The sequence below is a fragment of the Physella acuta genome, unplaced genomic scaffold (genome assembly GCF_028476545.2).
Source record: "Physella acuta isolate Inbredline_101_S28 unplaced genomic scaffold, ASM2847654v3 ptg000497l, whole genome shotgun sequence".
In the NCBI taxonomy this organism is placed as follows: domain Eukaryota; kingdom Metazoa; phylum Mollusca; class Gastropoda; family Physidae; genus Physella; species Physella acuta.
This window is the reverse complement of record NW_026732016.1, coordinates 559,383-585,747: the sequence shown is the minus strand read 5'-3', so window position 1 is coordinate 585,747 and position 26,365 is coordinate 559,383. Positions and strand designations below refer to the sequence as shown.

At 45.5% G+C, this 26,365-nt stretch overlaps 2 protein-coding genes across 2 annotated transcripts in view; one reads left to right on the top strand and one right to left on the bottom strand.

Annotated features, from left to right (window-relative positions):
* The window catches only part of LOC131944558 (transforming growth factor-beta-induced protein ig-h3), a 31,857-nt gene extending 7,309 nt beyond the window's left edge, over positions 1 to 24,548 (bottom strand). The window contains exons 1-9 of the mRNA XM_059305246.1: positions 24,374 to 24,548; positions 9,869 to 10,155; positions 4,089 to 4,187; positions 3,572 to 3,636; positions 2,283 to 2,448; positions 1,862 to 2,018; positions 1,360 to 1,437; positions 870 to 1,089; positions 444 to 653 (exon numbers count right to left, since the gene is read on the bottom strand). Of these exons, the coding sequence (XP_059161229.1) occupies positions 444 to 653; positions 870 to 1,089; positions 1,360 to 1,437; positions 1,862 to 2,018; positions 2,283 to 2,448; positions 3,572 to 3,636; positions 4,089 to 4,187; positions 9,869 to 9,972 (1,099 nt within the window). The 5' untranslated portion in view covers positions 9,973 to 10,155; positions 24,374 to 24,548. The remainder of the gene's footprint in view (positions 1 to 443; positions 654 to 869; positions 1,090 to 1,359; positions 1,438 to 1,861; positions 2,019 to 2,282; positions 2,449 to 3,571; positions 3,637 to 4,088; positions 4,188 to 9,868; positions 10,156 to 24,373) is intronic.
* On the top strand, positions 19,662 to 21,723 carry LOC131944557 (uncharacterized). Its single transcript, XM_059305245.1, has 2 exons — positions 19,662 to 19,735; positions 20,296 to 21,723. Exon 2 carries the CDS (start codon positions 20,296 to 20,298, stop codon positions 21,703 to 21,705), a length of 1,410 nt encoding a protein of 469 aa, XP_059161228.1. The 5' UTR covers positions 19,662 to 19,735; the 3' UTR covers positions 21,706 to 21,723.
* Positions 24,549 to 26,365: the final 1,817 nt, after the last annotated feature.

The following is a 26,365-nucleotide window of genomic DNA, read 5'->3' as shown; positions in this document are numbered from 1 at the left end:
TACAAACTTACCTGAGTCAGGTACAAACTTACCTGAGTCAGGTACAAACTTACCTGAGTCAGGTACAGGTACTAACTTACCTGAGTCAGGTACAAACTCACCTGAGTCAGGTACAAACTCACCTGAGTCAGGTACAAACTCACCTGAGTCAGGTACAAACTCACCTGAGTCAGGTACAAACTCACCTGAGTCAGGTACAGGTACAAACTTACCTGAGTCAGGTACAAACTCACCTGAGTCAGGTACAAACTCACCTGAGTCAGGTACAAACTCACCTGAGTCAGGTACAAACTTACCTGAGTCAGGTACAAACTTACCTGAGTCAGGTACAAACTTACCTGAGTCAGGTACAAACTCACCTGAGTCAGGTACAAACTCACCTGAGTCAGGTACAAACTCACCTGAGTCAGGTACAAACTTACCTGAGTCAGGTACAAACTTACCTGAGTCAGGTATAAAAACTTGATCGATGCCGTGAATGACGCCGTTGGAGGCCACGATGTCGGGGTCAACGACCTTGGCGTCATTGACGAAGACGCCCTCCCTCTTGCAGCGAAACAGCAGACGAGAGTCATCCAGCGTCTTCAGACCTACGGACACGACGATGGCGTCAGCGCAGTAGACTCCCCGCACTATGTGACGCTGTAGGACTTCTGCAATAGGACATGAGATATTTGTAGGACATGAGATATTTGTAGGACATGAGATATTTGTAGGACATGAGATATTTGTAGGACATGAGATATTTGTAGGACATGAGATATTTGTAGGACATGAGATATTAGTAGGACATGAGATATTTGTAGGATATGAGCTGGTTCTGTAGGACCAATGTCCTGCCAGCTCACGTGACCCACAAGTTGACCTACTCTCTGCCGTGTCGGCGTCCGACAGAATCCGCTCCATCAGGTCCGTGGGGAGGCGGGCGAAGGCCTGGTCTGTGGGGGCGAGGAGGGTGAAGGTCCGGGTGTCCCCCCTCAGACGTCGGGCCATGTCCGACACCAGCAGGGCCAGGTTGAGCTGGGAGAAGCGGGGGTCGGCCTGGATCCGTTCTAGAATGTTCTGCTGGGTGTCTAGGGGTGAGATGACCTGCGGGTGGGGGGAGGGGGGGGTTATGACATAGAATCAGTAATTGATGAGATACTTTAAACTGTACTTACATATTATGACATAAATGTCACATACATCTCACACATCACATGTCACAGCAAAATGTCAGTACATGTCATGTATTACAGCACCATGTCATGTCATGTCATGTCATGTCATGTCCTGTCATGTCATGTCATGTCATGTCATGTCATGTCATGTCATGTCATGTCATCTACTGCCACACAGGCTACCACCATCAGGACCCACCTTGTCGATGACGTGAATGATACCGTTGGTGGCCAACTCGTCTGGCCGGATAATCCTGGCACAGTTCACGGTGGCAACCTGCACAGGTCAAAGGTTAAACTCTTACAGGTCAAAGGTTAGACTCTTACAGGTCAAAGGTTAAACTCTTACAGGTCAAAGGTTAAACTTTTACAGGTCAAAGGATAGACTCTAAACGGTCAAAGGTTAGACTCTTAGGGGTCAAAGGTTTAACTGTTACGGGTCAAAGGTTAAACTATTGCGGGTCAAAGATTAAACTATTACGGGTCAAAGGTTAAACTATTGCAGGTCAAAGATTAAACTCTTACAGGTCTAAGGTTAAACTCTCACGGGTCAAAGGTTAAACTCTAACAGGTCAAAGAAACTACCCAAATAGTTTCACTCATTAAAAATGTGCCCCATTTTTACCGTGGGCAGATTGTGGAGCGAGGTCAAACGAACGGGGTCAGAGGTTAAACTAACTAGGGTCAGAGGTCGAACTAACCCCATAAGCGTACTTGTTGACCCTGATCTTTTTCCCCTCGTACAAGGTCACCAGCTCGCGGTCACGGTCCCTGAACGTCGAGATGTTGAGTCGACCTGGTGACACGTGGTAGTGCAGGAGTGACGCGGCGTCGTGCGACTTCGGCGTCAGCTGGCGTCTGCAGTACAACATGGAGATCAGGACATGAGGACGTGAAGACAATAGGACGTGAGGACATGAGGACAATACGACATAAAGACATAAAATGAGACATTGCTTTTTTAGCGCTGCTTCCAGTTGGTTTTAATTTCTTTTCTACTCAATATCGTGTCTAACTAGAGGCTGGGTGGCCTACCCATGGGTGGGGTGGGGGACGGTCTACATATGGGTGGGGTGGGGTGGTGGGACGGTCTACACGTGGGGGTGGGGGGTGAGTACTTACACTGTGGCCGGTGAGGCGGCCTGGATGGCCTCGTCTGTCGGTATGAAGGCCGTGTATGGCCCAAATTTGGCCAGGTCGTGTTGGAGCTGTGTCTTGTTGATGTGATGGAGGAATGACGTCAGTTTCAGGTCACGTGATGTCTCCAACATGTTGTCCAGCGGCTTCTCTGACCAGACAGACATTTGAATAGACAGACTTTTTCACGAACAGCAGACATTTGAATAGACAGACTTTTTCAAAGATGCTAAATGTCAGACAGCCCCCATCGCCCAGCCCCTTTAACAATGACCACACCAACCTACCAACAGGACAACCACACCAACCTACCAACAGGACAACTCACGACAACCACACCAACCTACCAACAGGACAACCACACCAACCTACCAACAGGACAACCACACCAACCTACCAACAGGACAACTCACGACAACCACACCAACCTACCAACAGGACAACCACACCAACCTACCAACAGGACAACTCACGACAACCACACCAACCTACCAACAGGACAACCCTCTGACAACCACACCAACCTACCAACAGGACAACTCACGACAACCACACCAACCTACCAACAGGACAACCACACCAACCTACCAACAGGACAACTCACGACAACCACACCAACCTACCAACAGGACAACCCTCTGACAACCACACCAACCTACCAACAGGACAACCCACGACAACCACAGCAACCCACCAACAGGACAACCCACGACAACCACACCAACCTACCAACAGGACAACCACACCAACCTACCAACACGACAACCACACCAACCTACCAACAGGACAACCACACCAACCTACCAACAGGACAACCACACCAACCTACCAACAGGACAACCCACGACAACCACACCAACCTACCAACAGGACAACCACACCAACCTACCAACACGACAACCACACCAACCTACCAACAGGACAACCCACGACAACCACACCAACCTACCAACAGGACAACCCACGACAACCACACCAACCTACCAACAGGACAACCCTCTGACAACCACACCAACCTACCAACAGGACAACCCTCTGACAACCACACCAACCTACCAACAGGACAACCCTCTGACAACCACAGCAACCCACCAACAGGACAACCCTCTGACAACCACACCAACCTACCAACAGGACAACCCACGACAACCACACCAACCTACCAACAGGACAACCACACCAACCTACCAACAGGACAACCACAGCAACCTACCAACAGGACAACCCTCTGACAACCACACCAACCTACCAACAGGACAACCACACCAACCTACCAACAGGACAACCCTCCTCATAAGATTTCCTCTTGAAGCCAGGACAACACTCCCATCTCTCGTACCTGGCAGAAGGCAACAGTCGATCACGTGTGTTCATGTGTTTAAGTTGTGTTTAAGTTGTGTTTAAGTTGTGTTTAAGTTGTGTTCAACATGTATCTCATTACTGTATTAAAATTTTAAAAATTAAAATCTTATCTTGTGTCAAAGTTTTCAAAAATTATTTGTGCCATTTTGTCCTCTAGTCCTAAAATATGTGTGCTATTTTGTCCTCTAGTCCGAAATTATGTGTCCTATTTTGTCCTCTAGTCCTAAAATATTTGTCCTATTTTGTCCTCTATTACTAAAATATTTGTCCTATTTTGTCTTCTAAATGTAGTCCTCGATTGATAGTGCCTGATGTAGTGAACAAACGCGAAGGAATAAATCATCCTAGTTGAGTGCGTCGGTTGACCTACTTAAGATCGTCCATCGCTTGACCTAATTGAATACGTCGAATCGTCCTTGACCTACTTACGTTGGTCGCTCACAGATGACCTTGAGGTGTTTGGCCACGCAGTGAGTAAAATATTTATCTGTAGAACCTAGCACGTGCTGTACCTTGCACATGTTGGGGCTGGTGGAGAGAGGGTTAATTCATTTCATGTGTGGTCGTCAGAGGGTTAATTGATTTCATTGGTGGTCAGAGGGTTAAATTATTTCATTGGTGGTCAGAGGGTTAATTGATTTCATGTTTGGTCGTCAGAGGGTTAAATGATTTCATTGGTGGTCAGAGGGTTAAATTATTTCATTGGTGGTCAGAGGGTTAATTGATTTCATGTTTGGTCGTCAGAGGGTTAAATGATTTCATGTGTGGTCGTTAGAGGGTTACATTATTTCATTGGTGGTCAGAGGGTTAAATGATTTTTTTGTGTGATGAACGTGGATCAAAGTTAAATTATGATGCAAAGAATAAAACAAATGGTTACCATGGCAACTAAATTATGCTCAAACAAAACCCAACGACCACTGTAAGTGCACGTGACCAGCTCTTAGTGCTGACCTTGAACCCGAGCACCAAGTGGAGGGAATGGGCGGGTAGCTGACCTTGAACCCGACCACCAAGAGGAGGGAACAGGCGGGTAGCTGACCTTGAACCCGAGCACCAAGTGGAGGGAATGGGCGGGTAGCTGACCTTGAACCCGAGCAGTGAATAAGAGAATGTTCCAATCTCGCGTGGCGTGACGTCGCTATGCTACACAGCGAAGAATGTCGTCGTTAACTGAATTTGTTTTGTCGTCGTTAACTGAATTTGTTTTGTCGTCGTTAACTGAATTTGTTTTGTCGCTGTTTCACAAAGACGATGAGTGAGGTAAAAACAAACAACAAAGATTGAATGCCGTTAATCATCCGAAGAATGGCAGTTGCTGCATAAAGCATGACGTCATTACAAGCTCATCAACCACTGCAGGTGTATGGGCACAGACGCCGGTAATTAACTTGATTTAATTAATTTTACGTCATCTTTCCTTTGATCTGTAGATGCACGAAGTTTCTGGGTCGCCAAAGAACAAGGTGACCGCCCCTTGGTTTAACCGGAACAAATGCGAATTTAACACTTAAAACTTCCCATCATCCAACACTACAACACCATCCACCACCACAACACCATCCACCACCACAACACCATCCACCACCACAACACCACCACCACAACACCACCACAACCCCATCCACCACCACAACACCACCACCACAACCCCATCCACCACCACAACACCATCCACCACCACAACCCCATCCACCACCACAACACCACCACCACAACACCATCACCACAACACCATCCACCACCACAACACCACCACCACAACACCATCCACCACCACAACACCATCCACCACCACAACACCACCACCACAACACCACCACAACCCCATCCACCACCACAACACCACCACCACAACCCCATCCACCACCACAACACCATCCACCACCACAACCCCATCCACCACCACAACACCACCACCACAACACCATCACCACAACACCATCCACCACCACAACACCACCACCACAACACCATCCACCACCACAACACCATCCACCACCACAACACCACCACCACAACACCACCACAACACCATCCACCACCACAACACCACCACCACCACAACCCCATCCACCACCACAACACCATCCACCACCACAACACCATCCACCACTACAACACCACCACCACCACAACACCACCACCACCACAACACCATCCACCATCCACCACAACACCACCACCACAACACCACCACAACACCATCCACCACCACAACACCACCACAACACCATCCACCACCACAACACCACCACCACAACACCACCACCACCACAACCCCATCCACCACCACAACACCATCCACCAACACAACACCATCCATCCATCACCACAACACCACCACCACAACACCACCACAACACCACCACAACACCACCACAACACCACCACAACACCATCCACCACAACACCATCCATCCATCACCACAACACCACCACAACACCACAACACCACCACCATAACACCATTCACTGACACAACACCATCCACCAACACAACACCACCACAACACCCTCCACCGATACAACACCATCCACCACCACAACACCACAACCACAACACCATCCACCACCACTACACCATCCACCACTACAACACGCCAACATTCAATTACAACCAGAAATATATGTTGCTTGTGTATGCTGATGAAGGCAACGTGACGAATGATTGAGGGGCTGGTGGGGGTGAGGGGTGAGGGGGTGGGAGAGGGGGGCTCAAAGTTTTCTTTCCCTCAGTTGTTCTCTCGCCCTTCTGTACAGGGAACATTTGAAAAGTAGGACTCGAACTCTGCACTTGATATTTGGTTATTTCCCCTACATTGGTAAAATGATGTAAGGGAGGTAATTACAAAGGGAGGTAATTACAAAGGGAGATGACTGCAATAAATCACGGCTGGCTGCAAGATGGGCTGGAACCACCAGACCTGTAGACAGTCACGTGATGTGGCTGATGTGTGGGGAGCTCACACAAAGTGTGTGGGGATCTCCCACACAAAAAGTGTGGGGTGCTCAGACAATACGAGCAGTTCACACAATATGTGGGGGTGTCCACACATTTAGTGTGGGGATACTGAGGACCTAGAACCAAGCAGACTTGAGTTGTAAAACGTCAGATGTGACGTGAATAGAATCCTTACCCTAACGGTTGCAAGGTTTACTCCGGGAAGTTATTTATAGATAATCATTTCCGCCAATGGAAAATAAAAATTGTTTCGCCTTTCGTTGACAGCGCAAAAATGTGAAATTTAACGAAACTATTAGTTTCATTTTTTATATTCGCTCCATGCTTGCGTACATACAAGAGGAGCCAGTTAAGTTACTTTACTAATCTATTTTTTATCTCATTTATTTTTTTGCAAAAACCTTCGGCCGAGACTTTTTAAATTGAAGATAAAAAAATGTTTTGTTTATTATCCGCATGTTTGTGGTAATTTATTGCGTGCCTTGCGCGCGTCTGTCTTGTGTGCTGATAAACTTTGTACACCCGCGCTCGTAAGTAGTGGCAGGTTCAGTGCAGGTCTGTCTTTCTGTCTGTTTGTAGTGCAGGTCTGTCTGTAGTGCAGGTCTGTCTTTCTGTCTGTTTGTAGCGCAGGTCTGTCTTTCTGTCTGTCTGTAGTGCAGGGCTGTCTTTCTGTCTGTCTGTAGTTCAGGTCTGTCTTTCTGTCTGTCTGTAGTGCAGGTCTGTCTTTTTGTCTGTCTGTAGTTCAGGTCTGTCTTTCTGTCTGTCTGTAGTGCAGGTCTGTCTTTCTGTCTGTCTGTAGTGCAGGTCTGTCTTTCTGTCTGTCTGTAGTTCAGGTCTGTCTTTCTGTCTGTCTGTAGTGCAGGTCTGTCTTTTTGTCTGTCTGTAGTTCAGGTCTGTCTTTCTGTCTGTCTGTAGTGCAGGTCTGTCTGTCTGTCTGTCTGTAGTGCAGGTCTGTCTTTTTGTCTGTCTGTAGTGCAGGTCTGTCTTTCTGTCTGTCTGTAGTGCAGGTCTGTCTTTCCGTCTGTCTGTAGTGCAGGTCTGTCTTTCTGTCTGTCTGACAGTACGTCTGCTTGTTCGTCTGTCTGTCTGTCTTGTGTTTGCTGGTCTGTCATGAAAGTCTTGTTACAATCTCCACCACCACATTGGACGTCCAGATGAACTCTGCACCACCTGCCCCTACAGGCGATCGCGGTGCTAACTTCTAACATGGCGTCTGCTGGCCCCGCCCCTCTGTCTGACACAGGTCCCCCCCCTCCGGTCACGTGTCACACCTGGTTGCCATAGACACCAGAACAAAACATTTAGCCGGAATATGATCGAAATATGTCAGAACGAGGCTGTAACATACGGGTATCACGTGGTCTGGTGTCTGGTCACGTGGTCATCACATTTGTCTGGGTGTACAAGTGTAGGTGGATCCACCGTATGGCAATAGCTTAGTGGATCCACCGGGTGGCAATAGCTTGGTGGATCCACCGTGTAGCAATAGCTTGGTGGATCCACCGTGTGGCAATAGCTTGGTGGATCCACCGTGTGGCAATAGCCAGAGGCGTAGAGACTTATTCCGGCGCCCGAGCGTACTAACACTTTTGCGCCCCTCCTCCTATTTCTATATAATTATTCCTGTCTGTGAAAAAGCGCTCGCCCCCCACCCCTTCCCCCAGTTGGAAAGGTTTGTGGCGCTTCTTACCAGTTACTATCCCGTGACATTTTCTATTTCGGTGCCACAAAATTGACATAGAAAACAGTTACATCAGTGTGTAAAGCCTTGTAGTCATTTATTTTAGTAGTTTTGATTGTGCATAATTCAATACTTCATCTTAAAACGAGTTTTTAAATTAATTTCTCAAACACTTTTGGCGCCCCCTTAGGGTCGACTCCTAGGGAGGCTGCCCCACCCGTCCTCACCTTGCTACGCCAATGGTTGGTGGAAGATGGATCCACCAATGGTTGGTGGAAGATGGATCCACCTATGAACGAACAAAAGATTTGAATAGGGAAATAAAATGCCATTAAAGAATTCCGTCTATTTTTAGACCGAGATTAAAATCACAAAATGGCGGCATTAGCAGTTGCCCACGTGACAGGGTTCCAACTCCACATTGGATAAGACTGTGAGAATTAGATGTAAGCATCCATGTAAGATGTAAGTTGCGATGGAACATTGGCATTTAAACTTGGACTTTTTACTTTCTCGTATTCCAAGTATAGAGAAAGTATTGCAATCGCGCAAAAAATTTTAAAAAAATCAAAATTTTTCTAAATCTCGACGTTTTACACCTCCCTGATTCAGAAAAACATAATTTTGCAATCATGTCCGTATATCTGTGTATGTCTGTGAACACGATAACTTGAATATCGTTACAGCTAGGTTGATGAAATTTCATAAATAAGTATTATATCGAATTTTAGTTCTATATCGACTTTTAGCGATTTCCGGTAACCGGGAGTGGAACTTATTCTACTTTCAACTTTTCAACAGCGTATAACTTGAGTACTGTTTCAGATAGATAAATGAAATTTATTTCACATGCCTTTTGTCAAAATTTGAGTAATTTCCGTCGGCCAGAAGTAGTAATTTACGCTATTTTCGATTTCTCAAAAAAAAAAACCGCATGTGAATTTATAAAGTACTAATAATATTCCGCACAATTATACACAGATTTTTTGGCGTTCATTTGGTGCGCAATTCTTTTTTCTACGAGATTCTATTCTATTTTTAAAAGTTTAAGTAATTGAAAATGGATTTAAAATATTGTCTATATCTCAAGGTGCTATCCCCCGTAGTGTTATATAAGAATATTTGAGAAAGTTTAGAGGAGATCACTCCCGGTGTATTACTTTTTAGACCTCTAAATCTGTGACTTCAAACAACTTGTCATATTCTCTACATGCCTCAAAGTAGTTCCGAAAATTTTGCAATGTCATTTAAAAATACATCTACATCACAAGCCAATCAGATTAACTGTTCTATGTTGACCTACTCTACTGACCTAGTTATCGAGTTATACTTTATGTTGCTGTGTGATCAATTAATTAACTTAATCAACCAAATTAACAATTTTCTTGGTATTTATTTACCTACTTTAATGACCTAGTTAACCGATTACCCGTATGGTGCGGTGAGTTGACCTACTTAATTGACCTAGTTGCCAACTTACCCAGGTGGTGTGTTGTGTGTTGACCTACTTACCCAGGTGGTGTGTTGTGTTGACCTACTTAATTGACCTAGTTGGCAACTTACCCAGGTGGTGTGTTGTGTGTAGACCGCCGAGTCCGCCCCTTCGCCTCAGCACCCAGCACGGCGACTAGCATCAACAAACAGCTGGTGACGTATGTAAGCGGCATAACTCTGGCTCAAAGGGGAAATCACTCGACGACAATCAGTTGTGGCCCTTGACGGCTGTTTGTGTGAAACTGATGGTGTCTGTGGCGCTTGTTGGAGTTGTTGAATAATCCACGATAGCGTCCCTTGAGTGAAGATGAAAGAAACCCTCTGAGTTAAGGCCCTTGTCGTAGTACCTCACGTGTCTGTGGAGGTAGAGAGGAAACATGCGTTAGACTTTGATCACTTTGTTAGACATGCTTTGATCACTTTGTTAGACTTGCTTTGATCAATTTGTTAGACTTGCTTTGATCACTTTGTTAGACTTGCTTTGATCAATTTGTTAGACTTGCTTTGATCAATTTGTTAGACATGCTTTGATCACTTTGTTAGACTTGCTTTGATCAATTTGTTAGACTTGCTTTGATCACTTTGTTAGACTTGCTTTGATCAATTTGTTAGACTTGCTTTGATCACTTTGTTAAACAAGGACATAAGTGCTGTGACCATCGCCGTGACAAATTTGACCCGACGATGAGGTACAGACAGTTTGGCCCAGCCCCCCCCCCCCCCCCCCCCCCACACCCCACCCCAAAATCCATACCCGAAAATTTGGGACCTGACAATACGACCTCATAAAATGACCATCAACAACAAGGAAACGGTCAATATAAAACTCCGGACTAAAGCACCGATAGCATTGGCCAGAGGACCCCGGACAATAAGTCTTCTACCCCCTACCCCGAAAAGATGTCTGGAAGAAACTCTGTTCTTAACTCTGTGGGGTTATGTAATGAAAGCTCTGTCGTTTTCTTTCAATGTAAATTAATATTAAAAATATAATTAATTATACTTGTTAAACAAATAGTCCATTTCTTAAAACTAACATTAGTGGGCAGGCCGTTTTATTACGATACACGCACACACACACACATACGCACACACACACACACATATATATATATATATATATATATATATATATATATATATATATGTGTGTGTGTGTATATATATATATATATATATATATATATATATATATATATATATATATATATATATATATATATATATATATACATGTCAGTCGGTCGGCTGGCTGACTGACTGACTGACTGACTGACTGACTGACTGACTGACTGACTGACTGACTGACTGACTGACTCAATGATAACAGTTTGACTAATTGTGGATGTGTTCACTAACTGGTTCACTTGTGGGTTAACCAAGTTCACAGTTCCAACTGTCGACATCATCACGACATCATCACGACATCATCACGACATCATCACGACATCATCACTTGTGGGTTCACCAAGTTCACAGTTCCAACTGTCGACATCATCACGCGGCTAATGCTGATTGTTTCTGACAACAAGGAGTAGATTTTTTACCTACAATCATCTACCTGCAATCATCTACCTGCAATCATCTACCTGCAATCATCTACCTGCCATCATCTACCTGCAATCATCTACCTGCAATCATCTACCTGCAATCATCTACCTACAATCATCTACCTGCAATCATCTACCTTCAACCATCTACCTGCAATCATCTACCTGCAATCATCTACCTGCAATCATCTACCTGCAATCATCTACCTGCAATCATCTACCTGCAATCATCTACCTGCAATCATCTACCTGCTATCAGCAGACGTCACGTTTTAATCATCTGAACTCCAGGGGTCTCCAAACTACGGCCCGTGGGCCAGATGCGGCCCGCGAGGCCTTTCCATCCGGCCCGTGGAGGTGCTGGAACTTTGTCCAGCAAAGTCAAAACAATATGAAAATGTAGATTTAGGTGCAGATACCATTGCCCACCGTGTTGCAGACATTGGTGAAAACATTGTGACTTAAATATCGACAAATGCAAGCAAGTTTCGCCATTTTTCAATTGCAATGGATGAATCGATTTATTCAATGAGTTGAAAAAAACAACATTTGCTGATTATAAATTAGCATGGACTAACCTCAGTTACCTGACAATTGATGGAGGAAAGATACAGACATAGAATCGCACGATTTAACATGTTACAATACAAGGAAAGAAAAATCTGATATATACACCCTTCCAAAGGGCGTCAGATCCAAACTTGTCTTGTTTTATTTAACAAGTAAAGGCCAACAACTTGACGAACTTACAGCAGTGCAATGTCTTAATTGCTGAAATAACAGCTGAGTTCCCCACGTCATTTGCATGCAAGACCATCAAATACCTCCAGCTGCAGTTTCAGCAGCGGTTTTCTGACTCAAGTTTTTTCAGGTAAAGTGCAGCTGGAGGTCATTGGGTTGCAAGAAAATGACCACCTAAGGGACACGTTCAAAGAATGACCGTTGGTTTTTTACAAGGTTTTGCCCAAGAAAGACTTTCCTAATGTCAAAATTTTTGCATCAAGGTACCTTTCTATTTTTGGAACAACATACCTGTGTGAACAAACATTTTCAAGGATGAAATACGTGAAGAACAATTTGAGAACAAACTTGGACCCCAAATATGTTGGGGCCCACGAACCGATATTTGATAGTAAATGCGGCCCTCGGGCTGAAAAGTTTGGGGACCCCTGACAACATACCTGTGGGCAGGCTATTAATAGCACCTCGTGTTGCAAGTGACGTTAATGCTTATTTTCATCTATTGTTAAGACCTATAGGCGGGACTTAACATAACAGGGGCGTGGCTTGGTATGAAAGGGGCGTGGTCTGGTCAACGTGTCCCAGCATGCAGCATGTCTCCTCACCGTCTGGTTGGTCTAGAGGTCACGCGTGAGCAGCTGAGGTTATCTCAGTGCTGAGATATTGCACGCGCTTAGAGCAGCCGGATAGAGAGATAAGGTCAGTCGCTAGGTCGTTGTGACATGGGACACTGTGACGTCATGGACAATGTTTAACAATACGTCATCAATAAGCACCACAAGACAAACACACAAACCACACACACAAACCACACACAAACCACACACACAAACCACACACACAAACCACACACACAAACCACACACACAAACCACTCACACAAACCCCTCACACAAACCCCTCACACCAGCCCAACACACACAAACCACACACAAACCACACACAAACCACACACACAAACCACTCACACAAACCCCTCACACCAGCCCAACACACACAAACCACACACAAACCACACACAAACCACACAGACAAACCACACAGACACAAACCACACACACACAAACCACACACACAAACCACACACACAAACCACACACACAAACCACACACACACAAACCACACACACAAACCACACACACACACAAACCACACACACAAACCACACACACACAAATCACACACACAAACCACACACACACAAACCACACACACAAACCACACACACAAACCACACACACACACACCAGCCCCATACATAAGCCGCAACAAAATTGTGACTCATGTTGACGCAACTGAAGTAAAAATAAATGGGTATCAATATGTGAACCGCTGAGTACAAATATGGGAACCGCTGAGTACAAATGTACGACCCGCTGAGTACAAATGTGGGGACCGCTGAGTACAAATGTGGGGACCGCTGAGTACAAATGTGGGGACCGCTGAGTACAAATGTGGGGACCGCTGAGTACAAATGTGGGGACCGCTGAGTACAAATGTGGGGACCGCTGAGTACAAATGTGGGGACCGCTGAGTACAAATGTGGGGACCGCTGAGTACAAATGTGGGGACCGCTGAGTACAAATGTGGGGACCGCTGAGTACAAATGTGGGGACCGCTGAGTACAAATGTGGGACCCGCTGAGTACAAATGTGGGGACCGCTGAGTACAAATGTGGGGACCGCTGAGTACAAATGTGGGGACCGCTGAGTACAAATTTGGGACCCGCTGAGTACAAATGTGGGACCCGCTGAGTACAAATGTGGGGACCGCTGAGTACAAATGTGGGGACCGCTGAGTACAAATGTGGGGACCGCTGAGTACAAATGTGGGGACCGCTGAGTACAAATGTGGGGACCGCTGAGTACAAATGTGGGGACCGCTGAGTACAAATGTGGGGACCGCTGAGTACAAATGTGGGGACCGCTGAGTACAAATGTGGGGACCGCTGAGTACAAATGTGGGGACCGCTGAGTACAAATGTGGGGACCGCTGAGTACAAATGTGGGGACCGCTGAGTACAAATGTGGGGACCGCTGAGTACAAATGTGGGGACCGCTGAGTACAAATGTGGGGACCGCTGAGTACAAATGTGGGGACCGCTGAGTACAAATGTGGGGACCGCTGAGTACAAATGTGGGGACCGCTGAGTACAAATGTGGGGACCGCTGAGTACAAATGTGGGGACCGCTGAGTACAAATGTGGGGACCGCTGAGTACAAATGTGGGGACCGCTGAGTACAAATGTGGGGACCGCTGAGTACAAATGTGGGGACCGCTGAGTACAAATGTGGGGACCGCTGAGTACAAATGTGGGGACCGCTGAGTACAAATGTGGGGACCGCTGAGTACAAATGTGGGGACCGCTGAGTACAAATGTGGGGACCGCTGAGTACAAATGTGGGGACCGCTGAGTACAAATGTGGGGACCGCTGAGTACAAATGTGGGGACCGCTGAGTACAAATGTGGGGACCGCTGAGTACAAATGTGGGGACCGCTGAGTACAAATGTGGGGACCGCTGAGTACAAATGTGGGGACCGCTGAGTACAAATGTGGGGACCGCTGAGTACAAATGTGGGGACCGCTGAGTACAAATGTGGGAACCGCTGAGTACAAATGTGGGGACCGCTGAGTACAAATGTGGGGACCGCTGAGTACAAATGTGGGGACCGCTGAGTACAAATGTGGGGACCGCTGAGTACAAATGTGGGGACCGCTGAGTACAAATGTGGGGACCGCTGAGTACAAATGTGGGGACCGCTGAGTACAAATGTGGGGACCGCTGAGTACAAATGTGGGGACCGCTGAGTACAAATGTGGGACCCGCTGAGTACAAATGTGGGGACCGCTGAGTACAAATGTGGGGACCGCTGAGTACAAATGTGGGGACCGCTGAGTACAAATGTGGGGACCGCTGAGTACAAATGTGGGGACCGCTGAGTACAAATGTGGGGACCGCTGAGTACAAATGTGGGGACCGCTGAGTACAAATGTGGGGACCGCTGAGTACAAATGTGGGGACCGCTGAGTACAAATGTGGGGACCGCTGAGTACAAATGTGGGGACCGCTGAGTACAAATGTGGGGACCGCTGAGTACAAATGTGGGGACCGCTGAGTACAAATGTGGGGACCGCTGAGTACAAATGTGGGGACCGCTGAGTACAAATGTGGGGACCGCTGAGTAAATATGTGGGACCCGCTGAGTAAATATGTGGGACCTGTAGAGTCTATGAAAAAGGATGCGATAGCTGGCAGATTAACTGCTATTTTCTCCCCGAGGTAAACTTGGACTGGAATCTTTTTCAGGAGCAGATAACACGGCTAGCCTGGCAGATATTCACAGACAGCCACGGTGTTATGTTTATAATCTTTGTTTACATCACGCAAAAAAATATTTTCAAAATAATAATTGTTCTTACGTCACCACAAGTGCCTTCAATTACTGAATCCTGATGTCATTCGTCTTAATGTCAGTAGGTTGATGTCAGTCGTCTTGATGTCAGTCGTCTTGATGTCACTTGTCTTGATGTCACTTGTCTTGATGTCAGTCGTCTTGATGTCAGTATTCTTGATGTCACTTGTCTTGATGTCAGTAGGTTTGATGTCTGACAGTTGAGGTATTAGGTAGTATTGAAGTTTTGAGCTGGACGTTTCATCAAACAACAGCCTACCTGTGGTAAGCTTGTCCCTACCTGTGGTAAGCTTGTCCCTACCTGTGGTAAGCTTGTCCCTACCTGTGGTAAGCTTGTCCCTACCTGTGGTAAGCTTGTCCCTACCTGTGGTAAGCTTGTCCCTACCTGTGGTAAGCTTGTCCCTACCTGTGGTAAGCTTGTCCCTACCTGTGGTAAGCTTGTCCCTACCTGTGGTAAGCTTGTCCCTACCTGTGGTAAGCTTGTCCCTACCTGTGGTAAGCTTGTCCCTACCTGTGGTAAGCTTGTCCCTACCTGTGGTAAGCTTGTCCCTACCTGTGGTAAGCTTGTCCCTACCTGTGGTAAGCTTGTCCCTACCTGTGGTAAGCTTGTCCCTACCTGTGGTAAGCTTGTCCCTACCTGTGGTAAACTTGTCCCTACCTGTGGTAAGCTTGTCCCTACCTGTGGTAAGCTTGTCCCTACCTGTGGTAAACTTGTCCCTACCTGTGGTAAGCTTGTCCCTACCTGTGGTAAGCTTGTCCCTACCTGTGGTAAGCTTGTCCCTACCTGTGGTAAGCTTGTCCCTACCTGTGGTAAGCTTGTCCCTACCTGTGGTAAGCTTGTCCCTACCTGTGGTAAGCTTGTCTGGAGCCTGGTGTCATGCAATCCAGCATCAAACAACTCACGACAAAGTCATGGCTTAGAGAGGCATGCACACCCCCACACCCCCCCCCCCCTAGAGAGGCATGCATTGAACTCATATCTGCATGTCTACCCCCCCCCCCCCCCCCACACACACACACACCACCTTCTACAGCAGACGAACATTAAAAACAAAACACGCGCCCCATGAAGCCACACCCCGCCAATGTTTTCACACCCCAGCCCACCCCAGCCCACCCCACCCCGGCTAAACACCCCAAGACGTGCTGCCTGAGGCGTTAACCTTTAACGGAAATGGTTCTGTCTGGCGTTCCGATGCTTGCTGGTGATGTTGCAGCTTTGACCTTTAGCGTGGTAAATACAGCTTCATGTCCTTACATCATTACATAACTGGCAGAAGTAAGCGACAGGTGTAAGCGACAGGTAGATCCATTTAGTCCCCCAGGACACAGCTACAGGTGACTGCTTCGTTTTACGCTGATGGAGATATTCGTTATACGACTTTTTGTGAGGAGCAAACATTTGACGTGTGCCGTTTGTTTGCTCAAAGCAGAATTATGCTTGAAGTAGATAAGTATATCTGGGTTTGTTTGCTCAAAGCAGAATTATGCTTGAAGTAGATAAGTATATCTGGGTTTGTTTGCTCAAAGCAGAATTATGCTTGAAGTAGATAAGTATATCTGGGCACCCTAACACGTTGTTACTTTTTAAATTCTAAAAATGGCTGTTTAGTTATTTGATGAAGGACGATTACTGAGGTATTGATGTTGGGCGATTACTGATGTATTGATGTAGGGCGATTACTGATGTATCGATGTAGGGCGATTACTGAGGTATTGATGTTGGGCGACTACTGAGGTATTGATGTAGGACGATTACTGAGGTATTGATGTTGGGCGACTACTGATGTATTGATGTAGGGCGATTACTGAGGTATTAATTTAGGACGATTACTGAGGTATTGATGTAGGGCGATTACTGAGGTATTGATTTAGGACGATTACTGAGGTATTGATGTTGGGCGACTACTGATGTATTGATGTAGGGCGATTACTGATGTACTGATGTAGGGCGATTACTGATGTACTGATGTAGGGCGATTACTGATGTATTGTTGAAAAGAAATGTGGCCCACGTGAAAATTAATTAAATTAACTGTTTTAATTAATTAATAAAAACAATTATAATTTTGTGAAAACAGGTTCTGCTTCCTATTGGCTTCTACCTGTAACATACCTGTTTTTTTTTTCATTTTGTTGAATTAAATATAACGAGCCGACCCGCAGCGTATCATACGCCGCTATTTAGTTGTTGTTTTTTCTACTTTTCAGTTATTCATAATTTGTGAATTCGACACTACCAACGCTGCCACTGAAAATATTTCTTTAAAACACTATAAAGAGCTCGTTAAGGACGATAACCCCCCCCCCCTCCTTACCCCCCCCCCTCCATTAAAGTAAACTCCACTTAGTTACCCCCCCCCCCCCCCCCCCCTAAGTTTAAAATAATTTCAAACTAAATTATCTGCCCCTAATAGTCGTCACTAAACCCGGATCTGTTTGTAAACATTTAGAGTGAACCACAGCTCACCAAACCATGTAGGGGTGGGGATGGTAGGGAGCGCGTTTGCAGCTTGTTTTTTTGCGTCTCCCAGAAGAGAATTATATATATAGATATTGAAGAAAAAACGATGTATTTATGTTTCCCTTACGATAACAAAGCTTGAAAGTTTTCCCATAACATAACAAAGCTTGAAATGTTTCCCTTAAGATAACAAAGCTTGAAATGTTTCCCATAACATAACAAAGCTTGAAATGTTTCCCTTAAGATAACAAAGCATGAAATGTTTCCCATAAGATAACAAAGCATGAAATGTTTCCCATAAGATAACAAAGCTTGAAATATAAACGAACAGTCAGAGCTTAATCACCTTCATTGTTTACCACCCCGTCGTTCTGTAGGGTTGTGTGTCTGTGTTTGTGTCTGAGTGTGTGTGTGTTTGTGTCTGAGTGTGTGTGTGTTTGTGTCTGAGTGTGTTTGTGCGTGTCTGAGTGTGTCTGTGTTTGTGTTTGTGTCTGAGTGTGTTTGTGAGTCTGTCTGTATCTGTTGGGGCATCTGTGTGTCTGTATGTCTATTTGTGTCTCGTTTGGTGGGTTTACAGAGAGCATTTTACAACGTTATCCATAGCCCTATGACAGCATGTTGGACAGTCCTAGACTTATGACAGACAGTATGTTGGACAGTCCTAGCCTGTATGACAGACAGTATGTTGGACAGTCCTAGCCCTATGACAGACAGTATGTTGGACAGTCCTAGACTTATGACAGACAGTATGTTGGACAGTCCTAGCCTGTATGACAGACAGTATGTTGGACAGTCCTAGCCCTATGACAGTATGTTGGACAGTCCTAGCCTTATGACAGTATGTTGGACAGTCATAGCTTTATGACAGACAGTATGTTGGACAGTCCTAGCCCTATGACAGTATGTTGGACAGTCCTAGCCTTATGACAGTATGTTGGACAGTCCTAGCCCTATGACAGACAGTATGTTGGACAGTCCTAGACTTATGACAGACAGTATGTTGGACAGTCCTAGCCCTATGACAGTATGTTGGACAGTCCTAGCCTTATGACAGTATGTTGGACAGTCATAGCTTTATGACAGACAGTATGTTGGACAGTCCTAGCCCTATGACAGTATGTTGGACAGTCCTAGCCTTATGACAGTATGTTGGACAGTCCTAGCCCTATGACAGTATGTTGGACAGTCCTAGCCCTATGACAGACAGTATGTTGGACAGTCCTAGCCTGTAGGACAGACAGTATGTTGGACAGTCCTAGCCCTATGACAAACGGTATGTTGGACAGTTCTAGACTTATGACAGACAGTATGTTGGACAGTCCTAGCCTGTATGACAGACAGTATGTTGGACAGTCCTAGCCCTATGACAAACGGTATGTTGGACAGTTCTAGACTTATGACAGACAGTATGTTGGACAGTCCTAGCCTGTATGACAGAGCTGGTCAGTATGTCAGAAACATGTGTGGGTTGAGGGTTAGGGTGGGGGTGGGGGTGGGGCTGTAGGAAAAAATTGTGTTTGTGTGCATGTGTGTGGTGAGGGGTGGGGCCGTTGTAAAATAAATCTTGTGTAAGTTGAGGGTGGGGGTGGGGCTGTTGGAAAAAATCGTGTAGAAAACAGATGTCGTCAGATAAGACGAGGGCATCAAGTACACTCGGCCACCACGTGACCATGACAGATGTCATACCTGAGATTACCTGGACGGCACTGACAGCAGAACGTCAACTTTTTGTCGTCTGTCATCAGACAAGTTTCAATTGCTGAAGGTAAATATTGGTGGTGGACATAGGACATTTTTGGACAGTTTTCAGATAAATGTAAACTTTCATGATGATGTAGCTAATTATCTGATTAGTTGGTGTAGTAATTAGTTCTAATAGTTTTTGTCTTTACGTTAATTAGGACATAGTTTGTACATCTCTCGTGTCTGGTACATCCAATCATTGTGTACTCCACATAGGAGTGGTGTACCGTCACACAATGTTGACCATTGTCTGACCAATATAATGACCATTATCTGACTAATATCTATCGAATATCTAACGAATATCTGACCAATATCTATCGAATATCTGACCAATATCTAACGAATATCTGACCAATATCTGACCAATATCTGACCAATATCTGACCAATATCTGACAAATATCTGACCAATATCTGACCAATATCTGACCAATATCTGACCAATATCTAACGAATATCTGACCAATATCTGACAAATATCTGACCAATATCTGACCAATATCTGACCAATATCTGACCAATATCTAACGAATATCTGACCAATATCTGACCACTACTTGACCGAAACTTTTTGTTTCAGATGACGTCACGTCTAGCTGAGACCTTGCTGTGTTTAGCTGCAGCTCTAGCCGTGACGCAACAGTTCCAGCTGCTAGCGGTGCCAGAGTTCCTGGACCTGAGCCTGACCCCTAGCGCCACCCTCGAGTGCCGGCACGAGCCTAGCACCAGCACCAGCATCGTGGAGGTGCACCGGGTCAGGGTCGACAAGCAGACGGCCGGCGGCTGGACCCTGGTGGCGGAGCTGCTGGACTACGACCCTCAGGCCCACGTCACCCCCGGGGTCACGGCCTGGGGTCAGATCGGGTCGCCGGACGTGACCTTCCTCAAGGTCAGCTGGAACAGCATCACGTCTGAGATCCTGGGCGTGTACAGGTGTGAGCTGGTGGGTATGGACGCGGCAGACGACTTTGTCGTGGAGAAGACGCCGACGGTGTCCTTCAAGGAGAGCGGGCTGTCGTCTGCCGTCGTGGCGGAGATGATCAGGAACCAGACGGCGCCGCTGCAGCAGGCACTGGATGACTTCAAGAGCCACACGCGTCAGGAGATGTCAGACATCATCAACATCATCAGGGAGAACCAGATCGGCGAGCTCAACCTCATCACCAGCCTGCAGATGAACCTCAGCAGCCAGATCAGCTCTCTCGTGCAGAAGGTTGAGGAACTCGACGCCAGGGTCACCGTCCTTGAGCAGGGCGTGACGTCAGTTCCTGCTACAACAACTGCTCAGACCATTTCTCCCACTGTAACCATGGTAACCGACACGACCACGGCAACAACAACAGCGACGACCGGCAACTTGGTTTGGCCGGAAGGCACGTACGGCTTGTATGAGCCCAACACCAGTTGTCCGGAAAACACCGGCCAGGCGACCTGGTTTAGAGGATATCGCCGGCACCACACGGTTTCCGGTCAAAACTTGGACGAGATTTCCCCTAACGGCCACATGGCCACGCCGGTCATGCAGACGGTCAACACTGACCACTACTTCTACCAGAGATTCTGCATGGTCGACATGCCGTCCACGGGACCGGCCTGGCCCAGGGGATCCTACTGCATCAACCGGAAGGGCGGGGCTTGTCCGGCCGGCTTCAATTCCGGTTTCATCTTCATCGACGACAACGGCAGCCAGCAGGACCAGGTGTCGGGGTCGGTTCCCGACGGCACCTACACGACAGACACGCAGATCTACTACTGCTGTCGTAACGACAGCACGGCGCAAGAGGCCATCGACCTGCCGACCGGCAAACCGTTCTACCTGTACCGGTTCGGCCGTGAGTGCCAGTTGGTTGCCGGCATGTCGGAGCGCCGGGAGTGGATCCTGATTGACACGGCTAACGGCGCCAACCACGACCGCTACGAGAACGACTGGCACCCTGACGGCAGCATCCAAGACATCCGCATCCAGCTGTGTTACTACACCTCACAGTAGGGGGGGGGGGCTACATGTGTGGGGAGCTACATGTGTGGGGGGCTATCTAAACCTCAAAGACTACTCCCTGTAATGTACTTATGTCAATGCAGTGCTACCTCAGAATAATCTGCTTTGCTTCCTATCACTGTTGATAGCCTTCGCTACCTGTCTATAGGCGCTACTTGGCGAGCCTGTCCTCTCTATACATCAAAGCTGAGGGTGGGGGTGAGGGGGTCGGCCTAGAAACACAAACACCACGACTACGTCACCATAGGTTTATTGTTACATATCATGACCTCGTCAAAGCACATAATTGCACGGCGTGACGTCACATACCTACCTGCACGCGATTGATTGTTCTAGTATCCTTTCTAATATTAAACATAACATTGGTAGCCTAGACCTTGTCAACGTCAATGTTTTTGTTAGTCTAAAAAAATATTTTCCTCAGCATGGGGGACAACCCAGCGAGAGTTTATAGAGCGGCAACACAGCAGGTTGGGATTAGGGTTAGGTGACTGGTTACATGCATAGTCACGTCACCAACTAGCAGCATGCTGGGTACTCTAGGCTGGCTGAGTCAAGAACAAAATGATCTCACTGTGGGGGACACAGGGAATAAAAGGCGCAGCGAGCCAGTCGCCAGAACTCAGTAGACGCCGACTCACACCTACACCATCATACAACACCACAATACACAACATCACAACACCACACAACGCCACACGACATTAGTAGATGTCGACTCATACATACACCATCATACACCACAAGACACCATCATACAACACTATACGATACCACACAAGGTAACAACCTCACACACACCCTCACACCCCCACACCCAGCACTGTAAACCTACGTATTGTGCTTCAGATCATATCAGCAATTTTCTATTGCGTAGAAAATAAATACATCCTGCAAGTCTGGCAACAGGGGGGTCGAAGTTCCAGACATTTCGTTTTGTTCACATCTTATTTACGTTTTAAATGGCTTCTCTAGCTCTGGCTGGCGAACTGATTTACTTTTAAAAAATGAGATAAACCAATCAGGTCAATTTAAAACTGAGAGAATAGGAGATAAGCGAGACATGATTTTCCTGTGTGTATCCTAGGGTCTGTCTAGTCCTGACGCCGCGGTTTGTTTTTATTTACTCAACGGTCTGGTTTAATTAATTGGCTAATGAGTTGATTAGTGCTACCTTTAATTAGGTAGCCCAAGATAGAGTAGGTCACAAAATTAATTTAATTGGATAGAGGAAGTAATTACCGATAGACAAAAAGCGAGGTAGTTAATCAGGGTGAGTTCACAGTCTAGTAAGGGGACGCTACCCAACTGTCACACACGCGCGCATACACCCACACAGACACATGTGCATAAATACATATACAGCCTACACATACACACACACACCCATAAACACAGACAAACAAACGTATACACACATAGCCCTGTTTGAACATTCATACAGACGTCTTCTGCTAAGGTCAAGGTCATCAAATTTGTTACATGTATTGGTTATCACACAGACCCCTAAAGTTATAACACAGACCCCTAAAGTTTTCACACAGACCCCTAAAGTTTTCACACAGACCCCTAAAGTTTTCACACAGACCCCTAAAGTTATAACACAGACCCCTAAAGTTTTCACACAGACCCCTAAAGTTTTCACACAGACCCCTAAAGTTTTCACACAGACCCCTAAAGTTTTCACACAGACCCCTAAAGTTATAACACAGACCCCTAAAGTTTTCACACAGACCCCTAAAGTTTTCACACAGACCCCTAAAGTTTTCACACAGACCCCTAAAGTTTTCACACAGACCCCTAAAGTTATCACACAGACCCCTAAAGTTTTCACACAGACCCCTGTGTGTTTGCTCACAGTTTGTTGCCACAGTTATCTCACCTTTAGCACACAATATTCGTGTACACATAACATAGAAGTACACACAATATTCGTGTACACATAACAAAGCAGTACACACAATATTCGTGTACACATAACATAGAAGTACACACAATATTCGTGTACACATAACAAAGCAGTACACACAATATTCGTGTACACATAACAAAGCAGTACACACAATATTCGTGTACACATAACAAAGCAGTACACACAATATTCGTGTACACATAACAAAGCAGTACACACAATATTCGTGTACACATAACAAAGCAGTACACACAATATTCGTGTACACATAACATAGCAGTACACATAATATCTGTGTACACATAACATAGCAGTACAATAAATATTCGTGTACACATAACATAGCAGTAAACATAATATTCGTGTACATAATATTCGCGTGCCAAAGTTTAGTTATTTCTGTAGGTACAACAATAAGTTTACTCTAAACTTTTAAAATTTCTTGTATACAATGAAGAAGTGATACACTCAGACACATTTTAAACGCCAGATTTATTTAAGTTAATTCTACAGACTGAACGCATTATCCCTATTGTCCCATAAAATACATTAGGATTAGTATTATCCCTATCGTCCCATAAAATAGATTAGGATTAGTATAATCCCTATCGTCCCATAAAACAGATTAGGATTAGTATTAGCGGTATCGATACGACTAATTAACGTCAACTTTGGTAACAAAGTTGTGATTACACTCGCCACCTCCCCGACAGATTTGATCTGTTCACTAATGAGATAAGACCTTACCTCGATATGAAGTGCAACTCATCTTTCAATGAACCAGCTCAGCAAAAATCCACCTTGGTCTGGCCACAGCTAATGTTAGCCTAGAGATTTGATCGCGGCCTGACTATTAAATCTTTTACAAACACGAGTTGTCGCTCATTGGGCGAGCACAAACCACCGTGCGCTGGATCCCCACTTTCTATTGTCTAGGCGCTAAGTGCTGCAGACTTGTGGGTGGGGCGGGGGAGGGTGGGTGGTGGGGGAAGGGTGGGTGGTGGGGGGAAGGGTGGGTGGTGGGGGAAGGGTGGGGGGAGGGGAAGGGTGGAATTAATTGGAGGGTATAGAAGTTGGGGTGGGGTGCAGTAAAGCATCTTCTAGAATCAGATAAGACATGTCGGAGCGTGCTGAATGCAGGGGTGGGTGGGGGGGGGGGGGGGGGTTAAGGACAGGTGTGTGCAAATGAATTGTGGTGATTTGATTAAAGGTGATCTGACAAAAGGTGATCTGAATAAAGGTGAGCGAACGATCTCACACTTGTGAGCTATGACCGCAGGTGTTTGTAGGTAAGTCGCAGCTAATGTATAGCTCGGTGCTAGCTGCAGCAATATTTGGTGCTTGCTGGCACATAATAAAACCAGAGCATCATCCATAACCACACGAAAAAAAATACGTAAAACGATTTGATAACAAGCTTTTATGTAATAATGCTCTAAAAGGAGAAAAAATGATTTTCTTTAAATCTAATAAAGATGAAATGGACTCTGTAGCGGACCTGCATGTGGTAAAAAAAAAACTCGATTTGTTTGCCGTTGTGTAATATTTCTAGTGTTCATTTTTATACGTAAATTTAAAATAATGATAAAAAAACTCAATATTTATCATTTTCAAACGAATTTTTTATTTGACAATTTATCATTTTAATTGACATAATGTGTAAAGAACAAAATTAAACTAAATTTACTATCCTTTACAAAATTACTAATTTTGTTTGAAAAAAGTATACAAATTACGTCCCTTTGTAACAATTGCTTCCAAAATAAAGCAGGAAAAAAAATACTTTTTTTGTTTTGCTTTGATGTTGGAAAAAATTATTATCTATTAGAATGGTTTGATCAAGTGCAATGTGGTAGGAAAAACACAGGCATTTTAAATACTACCTTTTTATTTTATACACTAAATGTATAGTTTACTAATTATTACTAGCTGACTTGCAACGTCCTAGATAGGAAGAGAGGGGACTGCAAGGCGCGCTTACAGCTTGTTTTCTAGCGTCTCCCAGAAGAGAATTATATATATATATATATATATATACGAGCCGACCCGCGGCATATCATACGCCGCTATTTAGTTGTTGTTTTTTTTTTTCTACTTTTCAGTTATTCATAATGTGTGAATTCGACACTACCAACGCTGACACTGAAAATATTTCTTTAAAACACTATAAGTAGCTCGTTAAGGACGATACCCCCCCCCCCCACCCCCTCCGTTAAAGTAAACTCCACTTAGTTACCCCCCCCCCCCCCCCCCCCCCCCACTTTTAAAATCGTTTCAAACTAAACTATCTGCCCCTAATAGTCGTCACTAAACCCGGCTCTGTTTGTAAACATTTAGAGTGAACCACAGCTCACCAGACCATGTAGGGGTGGGGGTGGTAGGGAGCGCGCTTACAGCTTGTTTTCTAGCGTCTCCGAAGAGAATTTTATATATATATATATAGATAATTTTTCAGTAATTCACAATTTGTGAATTCGAAACTACCAATGCTGCGACTGAAAATATTTTGCTTTACAACAATATCGGTAGTTCGTGAAGGACGATGGTCCTCACCCTCACTTTTTACCGTGAACCACAGCTCACCAGACCATGTGGGGGTGGGGGTGGTAGCGATATGCCTAGAGAGGAATAGAGGGGGCTGCTAGGAGATTTTTTTTATCAATAACAGTTTAGAAGATGTTCTTAAATGTCCTCTTTGTTTGCGTTTATGTTTGAGTTAGCGTTCGTGTCTGCGTTTTT